We start from the raw sequence: 13321 nt of genomic DNA, 5'->3' as shown, positions 1-13321 counted from the left end.
CAGAGTAGGCGCATGCGCCCTGAGAAGAACGCGCTTGCCCACGCCCTCCCAAGGCACACTCTTCCGCATCCGGTCGGCCGGAATCCATCCTGTGCTCTGCAGCTGCACTTTCGTCACGAAAGCGACGTTATCTTCGTCTCTGAAATACACGATAACGGCAGAAATACAACGCTTGAACCTTTCAAATGATCAAATTGAGATATACTGTAACAAAAGGTCACTTGTTCCGAAGAATTTTTTAAAAAGTGCCAAGAAAGGGGAACAAAGTGTGAGCGAATCTGCCGTGACGGATCTGCTGGCTGTAAAACAAGTCAGTAAGTCAGCTGACGCTCCCTGTGCCCCGCTGCTTGACAGCTCCCTGGGCGGACCGGTTTGCAAACAGGCAAGGTGAGCTCTGAACTAGAGAGGGGATGTCGGTTCAGATGGAGCCCCCCTTCCGCCCCTAGCGAAGGGCTGGCCCCATCATTTGGCTGGAGCTTCTCTCCCCAATAGTCCTCCTTTCCCTCGCTCCTGTGAGCCGCGGCGCCTCTGCTGCACTGGCTGAGTTCGGTCCAGCCCTTCTCCCATTCCATTTTCGTGCAGGGAACCTTCTTTGATTTCACAAGCTACTAAAACGGAGGCTTGGGTTCAGAATAGACCGTGGCTTAAAAATAAAATAATAGTGGAGGTAAATGGAACTAAAGTATTGATTTATGGAAATACAAATCTAAATGTTGAACCGATTGAAATCAGAGTTGATGGTTGTGTTTTTTGAAAGTACTGGATCCCAACTAGATTAGAACTTATAACCTCATATTTATGCAATTTTCAATTCCTTGCTACAGTATTTCTTTACTACCTCTTGGTTTTCTCCTGTGTACTCAGCAGCCTATGATTTTTGTACTGATACATTGCTGGCTTTCGTTTGTTGATCATTTTATGTGACAGTTGTTCAGGCAGCAAGTAAATGGCAGAGCCTGAATTTGAACCATTTGAGCGACAGGGTATAAGGTGATTCTCTTATCACTACGCCACTTTCTTTCAGAAAGTATTTTTCTAAGGTCTGTATGCGGCATAGAAGGGTCAACGTTACATAAGAGATAGCCCTCGACCTCGGGATACTCACAGTAGAGATAAAGCTGGAGATGTAAACATGTAGGGATTTATATGCCATCCTAAAAAGTTTTGGAAAGCAGTAGTGGGGAGTTTTAAGATAAGAGAGCCTAAAGTGTGGAAGAGTGAGGTGGTCCAGTAGTAGCAAGGAAATCAGTTAGGGTTCAGCAACTTAATATTTTCCAGGCCAGAGAGGATGTCTTCTGGGTGTTTTTTAGTAAGAGAGAGAGAGAGAGAGAGAGAGAGAGAGAGAGAGAGAGAGATATCGTAGAACATACCTTTTGTAGTTTTGGTAGTTACGTGTGTGTGTGTGTTTGGATATATACTTAGGAACAGACTTGTTGCATTATAGAACAGACCTTTCTGTAGTTTGCGTAGTTACTGCCAGTTTCCTAACACTGTTATACACATTTTCATTTATTTACCTACTCATCTAGTTCCGTAAGTAATACATAAGCATCTTTGCATTAGGATGAAATAGACTCGAATTTTTGCACACAGCCTACAAACATGTTGAGAATAATTCAAGTCATCAGCCTCCCTCCAAAAAAATTCTATGAGTTATTTTAATATTTCAGGTGACCTCTTTTTTATTAATACATATCAATTGTGTACATGAATGGGATTTACTACGATATTCCCATGTGTACATACAGCAGAAGTTGATCATATTCAGCCCCCTTTCTGCCCCCCACTCCCTACTAACTTTCTAGTCCCTGGTAATCATTCTTCTGCATTCAGTCAGGTGACCTCTTTTTAAAGCACAATATAAGCTGAGTGTGGTGGTGCATACTTGTAATCCCAGCATCTGGGAGGCTGAGACAGGAGGATCTGGATTCGCAGCCAGCCTCAGCTACTTAATGAGGCCCTTTGCAACTCAGTGAGACCCTGTTTCAAAATAAAGATTTAAAAAATAGGGCTAAGCCAGGCATGATGGCGCATGCTTGTAATCCCTGCGCTTGGGAGGCTGAGACAGGAGGATCATGCAGGTTCGAAGCCAGCCTCAGCTGGCTTAAGAGACCTGTCTCCAAATAAAATATAAAATAGGTCTGGGAGTGTAGCCCAGAGGTAGAGGGCCTCTGGGTTCCATCCCCAGTACCACCAAAAAAATAAAAAATAAAAAAATAAAAAATAGGGCTGGAGGTGTAGCTTGGAGGTAGAATACCCCTGGGTTTCACCCCCAGTACTGCAAAAATAAATAAATTAATTAATAAAGAAAGAAAGAAAGAAAGAAAGAAAGAAAGAAAGAAAGAAAGAAAGCACAGTATGAGGAGTTGTTGTCTTTTTTTCTTTTGCCGGTGGCCATCATAAAATAAAAGCACCGGGCAATTCAACAGCTACTTATTAGCTCTTGTCATTCTGTTCCCAGCATCCTGTTTGGCACGTGGAATATAATAAGACAGAATTCCTCCCACTTAAAGTAAACTAGTAAGAGTAGGAAATAGAGCATGATTGCACCACGATTCATAGGAATACAAACTAGTAACATGAGAACCCGTGTTAAGGACGCGGTATACTTTTAAGGAGTTGACACATGCCTCCTGGAGGCTATCTAAGCTGAGACCTGAAGAATGAGTAATGAGATGCTGATCCAAAACTTCTAAGGCCAGTAGGAGTGCCCCAGGGAAGGAGAAGGCATGTGGAAAGCTTTAGAGTAGAAAGAGAAGTTTGGTACTGACAGAAGTTCAGTATGGCTGGACACTAAAATTTCTAATGTTGTGTGTTCATGAGGAGGAGTATAGGTACAACTCAGAGAATGAGTCAGGAGTTGTAAACTGGGCTAAGGCGTTTGAATATTATCCTGAGGGAAATGGACTGTCACGGAAAGATTTTAAACACACGACCAACATGAATAGATGAGCAGATTCCCTTTTTAAAGGCAGATTACTATGACTTCAGTGTAGACAATGGTGTGAGAACTGATTTAACTAAGGAAAGCTAGTGACTGGGAGTGAAGTTGAGGGCTAATAAATAAATAATTTTGTGGCACTGAGTTTTGAACCTTGAGAGTGTGCCTGCAAGCTACACCCCTGGCCCTATTTTATTTTATTTTATTTTATTTTATTGCGGGTCTGGGAATGGAACCCAGAGGCATTCGACCTCCAAGATATACCCCCTGCCCTATTTTTTATTCTTTATTTTGAAATGGTGTCTCACTAAGTTGTGGAGAGCCTCACTAAGTAGCTGAGGCTGACTGTGAACCCAGATCCTCCTGTTTCAGCCTCCCAAGTACTGGGATTACAAGTGTGCACTACCATGCCCAGCTCCTTCTCCCTTTTTATTTATTTACAGGTCTGGAGATGGGACCCAGGGTCATTTGACCTCCGAGCTTCACCCCCTGCCGTATTTTTTATTCTTTATTTTAAAGCAGGGTCTCACTAAGTTGCGGAGAGCCTCACTAAGTAGCTCAGGCTGTCTGTGAACTGTGATCCTTTGGTCTCAGCCTCCCGAATGCTGGGATAACAAGCGTGCGCCACCACGCCCGGCCCTATTTTATTTTCATTTTGAACCAAGGTCTCACTAGGTTGATGAGAGTCTCACTACTTGCTGAGGCTGTCCTCGAACCTGTGATCCTCCTGTTTCAGCCTCCCAAGTACTGGGATTACACGCGTGCACTACCATGCCCAGTTTATCAGTCAATTTTTAACTGATGATGATGCTTAACTCCCTTTAACTAGAGTTTCTTCCTTCTGAATTTTGTTCAGTTTGCCGAACAAAAGTACTGGTGGACATCCTGTACTTGCTATTTTCTACATATCTTCTTCCCACATGGAGATCTTTCTGACACTTTCTTACCCTTTTCCTATCAGCTCTCCTGACTACAACCTGTAAGATCTCCAGAATCACTACTTGGTCCTTGATTTTTTGTTTTGTTTTGTTTTCACTAATTGTTTTGTAAGCTCTGTATCTGCCCACCTGCGTATCTCTTCCTGAGACGCTTCCCTGCTCATCTTTCCTGTTCCTTCCCTAATATTGAGAACCCTGCCCGATGACAAAATATTTTTTGAGCATAACATTTTCCCTAAGTGAAGTTTAAAAGAAACAGCGCTTATATTTTTAAAAAAGAAGCACTGTATTTTAATCATGATGAAAAACGTACAGGGATAAAGACTTGGAGAAACCTGGAAGAGTTGGCTCAGAGCCACACAGATGAAGTCTCTTGGGCGGTGGAGTGTTTTTTCAGAGGTGGTGCAGCGATGACGAAGCATCGCAGTTTTATGCCATACTAATTTTTGTTGGGTTCTTCTACAGAAATCAACTCAAAAAATATGAAGAAAAGCAGAGAAAGATTCTACAACAAAGAAAGGGAATTTGTATATAAATTCAAAGTAGGGAGTGAGTGTTTGGAACTAAGAGTGCCCCTCCAGTTTCCTGTTCAGGAGAATGCCAGTCATTTGCATGGACGTCTCATGCAGCTGCACGGTTTACCATGCTTCATAGAAAATGGTAAGGACTGCTTTGGTTTGGACTCTTGTGTGGTACTGGGGGTCGAACCCAGGGGCATTCCACTTCTGACACCTCCAGCCCTTTATTTATTTATTTATTTATTTATTTATTTATTTATTTATTTATTTATTTTGGAAACAGGGTCTCTTACGGCAGCGCAGCTGGCTTCGAACCTGCGCGATCCTCCTGTCTCCGCCTCCCAAGCGCGGGGATTACAAGCGTGCGCCAGCCACCATGCCCAGCAAATTTTTTTTTTTTTTTTTTTTTTTTTTTTTTTGTGGTACAAGGAGTGGAACCCAGGGGTTTTCTACCTCCCGGCTATCCTTTCAGACCTATTTATATTTCATTTGGAAACAGGGTCTCACTAAGTTGCTGAAAGCCTCACTAAGTAGCTGAGGCTGGCTTCGAACCTGCGCGATCCTCCTGTCTCCGCCTCCCAAGCGCGGGGATGACAAGCGTGCGCCACCACGCCCGGCTTATTGTTTTGAATCAAGGTCCTGTAAAGTTGCTTAGAGTCTCTCTATGTTGCTGAGGCTGTTCTCGAACCTGCGATCCTCGTCTCAGCTTTCCAAGTACTGAGATTACAGGCACGTGCCACGATGCCTGGAAAGGACTGCTTTTTTAAAAAAGTAATTTCACTTTATTATTTTCCTATTTTCTCTTTCATCAAAAATTTTATATTAGAAAGTATAAACCTAAGAAGCAATAAAAACATAAAATAAGAATTGACTGCTCCCAAGAATAAAAAAGACTCCCCAGAACTTTGTTTTATTTTTTTTTTACTTATAACATTTGTAGGTATTTATAAAGCAATTTAATATAAAAATTAAATTATATGGTGAAAAATGCTACAAGATCTGGATAAAATCTCAGCCTCGGGATTTAATTAAGTAGAGTCATAAATTATTTCAGTTATCACTAATTATGGTATTATAATTATAGTTATACTGGTAAATTGGTTGGCCTTTTAGTGATCTGGTCATCATTTCCTTAGATGTCATGAAACAGAAGGAGTACTAATATTAACTTACATAAATTAGTTTTATAAAGTAATCTGTTTTGGGTTTTTTTGGGTTTTTTTTTTTTTTTGGTGGTGGTACTGGGGTTCTTGGAAGCCCTTCTACCTCCGGGCTATACTCCCAGACCTATTTTAGGCTTTTTTTATTTGGAAACAGGGTCTCTTAAGCCTGTGTAGCTGGCTTCGAACCTGCCCGATCCTCCTGTCTCCACCTCCCAAGCGCAGGGATTACAAGCGTGCCACCACACCCGGCTCTGTGATCTATGTTTTTTAAAGGCTTGTGTTTTGCCAGGCATGGTAGCATATGCCTGTAATCCCAGTACTTGGGAGGCTGAGACAGGAAGTTTGTCAGTTTGAGACCAGTTTTAGCAACTTAGCAAGACACTGTCTCAAAAAAAAAAAAAAAGTTCTGGGAATATTGTTCAGTGATTGAGCACCCTTGGGTTCAATACTCAGTCATACACACACACACACACACACACACACACACACACACACACGCACGCACACGTTCTATCTCATATACTAGGAAAAATCTTAAATGAGAATATGTTGGCTCATAGAATGCTAGTATTGTACGAGAACCTGGAAATTTTCTAGCAAGGTCGTACCATATAAATAAGGAAATTTGACTTTAAAAGGCTAATTATTTACCTAAGGCAGTAGTTCTCAAAATGTGATACCTAATCAGCAGCAAGAGCATCACGTGGGAACTTGTTAGAAATATAAATTCTTAGCCAGATGTGGTGGTGCACGCTTGTAATCCCAGTACTTGGGAGGCTGAGACAGAGGATTGCAGGTTCATGGCCAGGCTCAGCAACTTACTGAGGCCCTCCACAACTTAGTGAGATCTGTTTCAAAATAAAAATAAGATAGGGCTGGGGGTGTAGATTAGAGGTAGAATACCCCTGAGTTCAATTCCCGGTTCTGAAAAAAAAATGTAAATTCTTGTGGATGGTGATGCGTGCCTGCAATCCCAGTACTTGGGAAGCTGAGACGGGAGGATCTCGAGTTTGAAGCCAGTTTGGACAACTTGATGGGACCCTGTCTCAAAACTTAAAAAGAGGGGTCTAGGGGTATAGTTTGGTGATAGGATGGTCCTCACTTCAATCCAAGGAAGGAGAGGAGAATAAATTCTCAGGATCCACTCTGCTCCTGTTGAATAGGACACTCTGGGTGCAGCACTGAAGCAGTCACTCTCTGCAAGACCTCCAGGGGATTCTGATGCAGACTCCAGGCTGTGGCCACTGGTTTCAAGTCACAGGCAGAGTGAGAGGCAAGGCCAGAATTCAGGCGTCCTGACTCCTGAATTCTCTTCCCATTATGCCAGACTCTTAAGTGGTTTCTCTAAAATTGAAACCATAGATGATCTGAATTAAACCAGCTTAATACATTTTTTCTTTTAAATTCAAAATATGAAACAGTGCACCTGTCAAGGTTATATTGGAAACTCTTTTTCATTTACATGTGGTAACTTTCAGTCTCTCAGAATCTACATTTTTCTTTTTATGCATACATCTATTCAGCTTTAAACTGAAAAGGCTTAAAACATTAACATTACTTAATGAGTATTGGGGTTATATTTAGAGTTAAGAATTTTGAGCTGGGATGCGGTGGTACACATTTGTAGTTCCAGTACTTGGGAGGCTGAGACAGGAGGATTGCAGTTCACAGCCAGCCTCAGCTACTTAGGGAGGCCCTTCACAACTTAGCGAGACCTGTTTCCAAATAAAGAATAAAAAATAGAGCTGGCATGTAGCTTGGAGGTACAATGCCCCTGGGTTCCATCCTCAGTACTGCAAAAAAAAAAAAAAAAAAGAATTTTGACCTTTCTCCATGCCATTACCTGTAATAAAGTAAGGTGATTGCTGTGAGCTGAGTTAAATAACCCCCTAAACTCATTTTGAGTTTGAGTGTGTGTGTGTGTGTGTGTGTGTGTGTGTGTGTGTGTGTGTATGTGTTTGCGGTACTGGGGCTGGAACCCAGGGGCATTCTACCTCCAAGCTACACCCCCAGCCCTATTCTTTTAGTCTTTATTTTGAAACAGGGTCTCACTGAGTTGCAGAGGGTCTCCCTAAGTAGCTGAGGCTGTCCTCGAACCGCCATCCTTCTGTCTCAGCCTCCCAAATGCTGGGGTTGCAACTGCGTGCCACCACAGCAGGCTAAATCCATTTTATCTGAATCGAAGATTCTATCCAGGATATTAGCCTAATAAGATAAAGCTTTGCACTGGAATGCTTAGCCAGGTAAAACACTCCCTCGTTGGGTCTGGATTTTGCTGATGATCACACCTGTCGTCCCTCTTACAGATTTAAAAGAAGCTCTGAGTCAGTTTATAGAGGAAGAAGCCCTCAGGGACTACGATGTCGATGCCGAGGCATCGCTGGAAGCTGTGAAGTCAGGGGAAGTGGACTTGCACCAGCTGGCAAGCGCGTGGGCCAAAGCCTATGCCGAGGTAAGAAAATCAGTCAAACTGTGTGTTCCAAGGCTGTTCAGGACTTTATGAGGATTTTTAAATTGCAAAGGTAGGCCGGGCGTGGTGGCGCACGCTTGTAATCCCGCACTTGAGAGGCAGAGACAGGAGGATCGCGCAGGTTCAAAGCCAGCCACCCGCGCTGGCTTAGGAGACCCTGTTTCCAAATAAAAATGTAAAAATAGGTCTGGGAGTGTAGCCCGGCTTCCAGGAACCCCAGTACCACCAAAAAAAAAAAAAAAAAAAAAGAAAAGAAAAGTACACATTTACCTTGCCATAGATATACATGAATTGAGTATTGAAGGTTAATGTATCGCGACACAGTTGACTACATAGATAGCTTCATTTTCTAAAGATACAACCTATAAATTCTTTTTAGAGTATATTTATAATAATGAAATTTTCTGATCATATAATTAGTACATGCAAATTATTATATTATAGGATATATTAAAATATTAAGAAAGTAAAGATCATCAGAAATCCCATTGTCCTAAAATACCTACCACACACACAAGGATAATCAACAAACATGCTAAATCTTGTTGATTATCCGTGTGTGTGTGTGTGTGTGTGTGTGTGTGTGTGTGTGATTTCCACAAATGAAATCATAGCATACTTTTCACTTTTTATCATGGGTACTTTTATCTCTTCTCCACATTAGAATCTGATCCCTGACCCTAAGTAACTCATAGTAATAACTTAGTTTATATCTCTCTAGATTATTTTCTGTCCTCAGACAATCCTATACATCTACACACATGTCTAAATAGAGGGTCTTTCTGTCCTTGTCTGACATTAAAAAATGGAATCATAGTACACATACTTTTCTAATAGTGTGTTAAATAAAAGAACCATGTCATGATTGAGGGATGCCTTTGTCTCTCCTCGTAGAGCACGTTAGAGCACGCCAGGCCTGAAGAGCCCAGCTGGGATGAAGACTTTGCAGATGTGTACCACGATCTAATCCATTCTCCTGCTTCTGAAACACTCCTAAATCTGGAACATAATTACTTTGTTAGTATCTCAGAGCTGATTGGTGAACGAGACGTGGAGCTGAAAAAATTAAGAGAGAGGTATTTCACACTTCATGCATGATCTTAACTGAAGGGACATTGTCAAGTAAGATGGCCTGAAGAACAACTTGTTTTCAGTTTTATAAAATGTATCAAGATAAAATAGAAACAATTCCTTAATATTAGCTGATTTTCTTGCATATTTAAATATGTAATTTTAGCCGGGAGTGTCCTTGTAGGTTTACAGACCTTCTCAAGTGATTTACCTAAACAAATGATGCATTTTCTTATTTTTAGCAAGAAAATTGCTTATCTCTGTTGAAGGCTTGCTTTTCTCCAGGCACTCTCCAGAGTGCTTCGGATGACCTCTCTCCTTTGATTTTCAACATAATGCTACTATTATTATTTTCATAATTTGGCTTAAATAAGCAAGTAATGTGTCCATGGACAAATTGGATTATTTATTTATTTATTTATGTTGCAGAACTAGGGTTTGAACCCAGGGCCATTATACTTCTGAGCAACATACCCCAGCCCTGTTTTTTATTGTTTATTTTGAAACAGTCTAGTCAAGTTTTGGAGGGTCTCACTAAGTACCTGAGACTGGCTCTGAACCCACAGAACTCCCGCAATACAGTCTTTTGGGCATCAAGAGTCTATACTTTTCTTTTTTTCCTAAACCATAAGATTTCTGCTCCACATGACCCTTCACCTTTTGAGGAGCTGAATTAACTTACTAATTACTTGCCTTTGCTGGAACTTTCTACTTTTGCTACAGTGGTATGGGTTTTTCGAAGGAGTTTGTTTTATCTTATTGTTTGATGTATTCTTTAGCCACGTTTCCTGATGGGCCTTTTGTTTTTCTTTCTAAACATAATAAGTAATATTTGGACGCATCTATTGTCAGAACAGTTTTGTAGTTTATGTTACATATCTCCAAACTGTTGGCTTAAAAAGAAAAAAATAATCTGTCTTCCCCTAGTGAAGTATATTTATTGTGAAGGTGAATAGCATGAATAGGTAAGTTAAAATCAACGAGTGCCTCTGCAAGGCCACCAGAATGGTGGTGCCTACGTCGTTTATCCTGTTCATAAACAGAACTGACAGATTTGCTTACTTTCCCTTCCATTTTAATGCCATTTTATATTTTTAAGAGAACAGTTTCCCAGCATACCCTCAGTACAGTTATAATGCTCTTCTCTTCTCTGAATGCCTTTAAGATAATAGAAAGATTACAGAGTTGTTACATCTGATAGACTGAGCTCATCAAGAGCTAGGATTTCACCCAAAGTCTAGTAAAATGTCCTTTGATCTTAATCACAGACAATGTATATTACACCATTATGTTTTTAGATACTTCATTTAGGGCACATTTAGGGTAAAATAAAACTGTAGTTTTTGAAAAATTATCTTCTAACTCAAATGCAGGTTGTCTTTTTAATTTTTTTGCCCTTATAAAAAATTTGCTTTTTTTTTTAGTAAATCAGATTCAAGATAGCAATGATACACTGTATCCACTAGAGGGAACACATGTAATATAAAATACGAATATACATTTATATCTGTATTTATAAACATTTAGGAGTTATTTCTATTTCTAAATAAAAATCTTACTTGCAAGCATAATCTTCACCTGACCCACGTTAATTATTAAAAAGTTAATAGGGCTGTCTGCATTAGAACTAAGTAGAGATGAAACTCTATTGAATATTTAATACCAGAAGGTATATATAGAAATGTAAGTATATACTTCATATAGCTATCTTATATAAATGAGTTTAATTTGTCACATAGATAAGTATTATCATTTCTTGTTATAAATAAGTATAAATTTACTTTAAAGAACAACTTACTTAAATTAACTAGAATGGTAGTAAACTCTTAGTTTATATGTACGTTGTATTCTTATCTTATTTGAAAATTATTTCAGAACAAACTTTTAACATGTATTTGAGTTAGAAGATAATTTGAATTTGAATTTTTCTAATGAACATATTTACAAAAATATAGAGAAGGCAACAAGCCATAGGTGTATAGCTCAAAACATTTTCACAAAGTAAGCACATCCATGTAACTGTCACCCAGGTCACTTAGTAGGCCATTGCTAGCACTGCAGAAGCCTCCCTATGCCCTCTGGTCACTACTCTTATTCTGCCATAAATAACAGCTATCCTTGCTTCTAACATCATTAATTAGTTTTTCCCTTAGAGAAAACCAGTCTTGATTTCTGCATTCTTATTTTTTGATAAGTGCGGGTTAGACTCTAATTTATCTTCAGATTGTATTTTTCATTTAAAGATAATTTTGTAACTTAACAATTTGAATCTTAGAACCTACTTGGCAGTTTTTAGATATAATACAGATGAACTATCAGAGGCTGAAATCACTTCCGTTTATATATAATTAACTAGAAAATCTACTTAAGCTGGAATTGCAGAGTATTTTCTTTGAGAAAAACTTCAAATGAAACATTAGCCATGGTAGTTGAAAGAGCACTTGGATTCTGACTTTTGCTTATGCATTAAGTTTAAATTAAAAAATAGCTGTAGCCAGGCATGATGGCACACGTTAGTAATCCTAGTACCTGGGAGGCTGAGACAGGAGGATCTGGGTTTGTAGTCATCCTCAGCTACCTAGTGAGGCCTTCTGCAACTTAGGGAGGCACTGTTACAAAATAAAGAATAAGAAATAGGGCTTCGGGTATAGCTAGGAGATAGCATGCCCCTGAGTTTCATCCCCAGTACTGCAGAAAGAAAGAGAGAGAGAGAGAGAGAGAGAGAGAGAGAGAGAGAGAGAGAGAGAGAGAGGGAGGGAGAGAGAGAGGAAGAGAAAGGAAGGAAGGAAGGAAGGAAGGAAGGAAGGAAGGAAGGAGCTGTAGAAATTATGCCAGTATGACATGATCATCACTGTTTGCACATCTCCATTCCCAAGGATTCCGTGTACTTGGAGTGTGTGTGTGTGTGTGTGTGTGTGTGTGTGTGTGTGTGTGTGTGTGTGTCACTGGGGATTAAACCCAGAGGCATTCTATCTTGGAGCTAACCCCCCAGCTTGATTTGATTTATTTGGAGACAGTGTCTCACTAAGTCGTGAAGGGCCATGCTGAGCTGTCAAGGCTGGCTTCAAACCTGCCATCCTCCTGTCTCAGCCTCCCAAGTACTGAGAACACAGAGTGAGCTCCACCACACCCAGCTTCCAGCAGTTTCCAGGTATTATAGTTCTCGTTCCTCGACATATTTCTATAAAATTCAAGGTTTATTTCACTTTGTAGGAGTTTTTCAGTGAATCAGATATGGTCACCTATCTTGAAAGTTTGATGTGTATATCTAATCTGCTAACTTATGTTTAGACAGGGTATTGAAATGGAAAAAGTGATGCAGGAATTAGGAAAGTCACTGACAGATCAAGATGTAAATTCGCTGGCTGCTCAGCATTTTGAATCCCAGCAGGTAAGTGAAATACAATGGCTTTTTAAGATGTAGTTGCAAGCCAGGCGTGGTGACGCACGCTTGTAATCCCAGCATTCGGGAGGCTGAGACCAGAGGACCGCGCGGACAGCCTCAGCTACTTAGTGAGGCCCTTCGCAACTTAGTGAGACCCTGTTTCAAAATAAAGAATAAAAAATAGGGCAGGGGGTGTAACTCAGAGGTCAAATGCCTCTGGGTTCTATCTCCAGACCTGCAAAAAAAAAAAAAAAAAAAGTAGTTGCATTTTCTTTTACTTGTTTATTTTTTTTTAATTAAAAATAACCAGTTAGCACATTGTCTCTTTTAGGACTTAGAAAATAAATGGTCAAATGAATTAAAACAATCAACAGCCATCCAGAAGCAAGAGTATCAGGAATGGGTGATAAAACTGTACCAAGATCTAAAAAACCCCAACAACAGCTCTCTCAGGTATTCGCCGTTTGCTGTTCTTATTTGTATAAAAATCCATCGTTAGTTTGTTTACTGTAAAGTTGAAGCTTGTCAGTTGCATGTATTTTTAAGGTACCAGTGGAAAGTCAAGATATTTTTATGCTTCTTTTAATCCCTTTTGTATAGCGACTATATGTGAATTATTGGGGCCCAGGGAGTGGTGTCTGATTGGTTTAAAATAGTAGATCCCCCTCCTGCCTGCATGAGAAATATGCAAATGCTAGAGAAAGGGGAAAGGCATTTTATGCAGTTTGCTCAGACTGGGAGAAGGGAGGTCAGCTCCACGGTTAGCTCCGTGCGAGGCCAATAGCAGCTCGCTTCATCCACCTGTTGTCCGGTTCTGTCATCTTCGTTCGGCTCA

At 40.3% G+C, this 13321-nt stretch overlaps 1 protein-coding gene across 2 annotated transcripts in view; it reads left to right on the top strand.

Moving 5' to 3' along the window:
* Positions 1-4328: 4328 nt before the first annotated feature.
* FERRY3 (FERRY endosomal RAB5 effector complex subunit 3) overlaps positions 4329-13321 on the top strand; it is a gene marked incomplete at both ends in the record, with an annotated part of 28896 nt that continues 19903 nt past the window's right edge. Inside the window, 5 exons of one of the 2 annotated variants that reach the window (XM_080705746.1) lie at positions 4329-4539; positions 7867-8012; positions 8925-9106; positions 12393-12492; positions 12818-12939. In XM_080705746.1, coding sequence (XP_080561872.1) covers positions 4362-4539; positions 7867-8012; positions 8925-9106; positions 12393-12492; positions 12818-12939 — 728 coding nt within the window. The remainder of the gene's footprint in view (positions 4540-7866; positions 8013-8924; positions 9107-12392; positions 12493-12817; positions 12940-13321) is intronic. The other variant, XM_080705745.1, reaches the window with a different exon arrangement.

This window comes from Muscardinus avellanarius (assembly GCF_963383645.1).
Source record: "Muscardinus avellanarius genome assembly, chromosome: 11".
Lineage (NCBI taxonomy): Eukaryota > Metazoa > Chordata > Mammalia > Rodentia > Gliridae > Muscardinus > Muscardinus avellanarius.
Note: the sequence above shows the minus strand (reverse complement) of the source record. Positions and strands in the feature narration are given on the sequence as shown.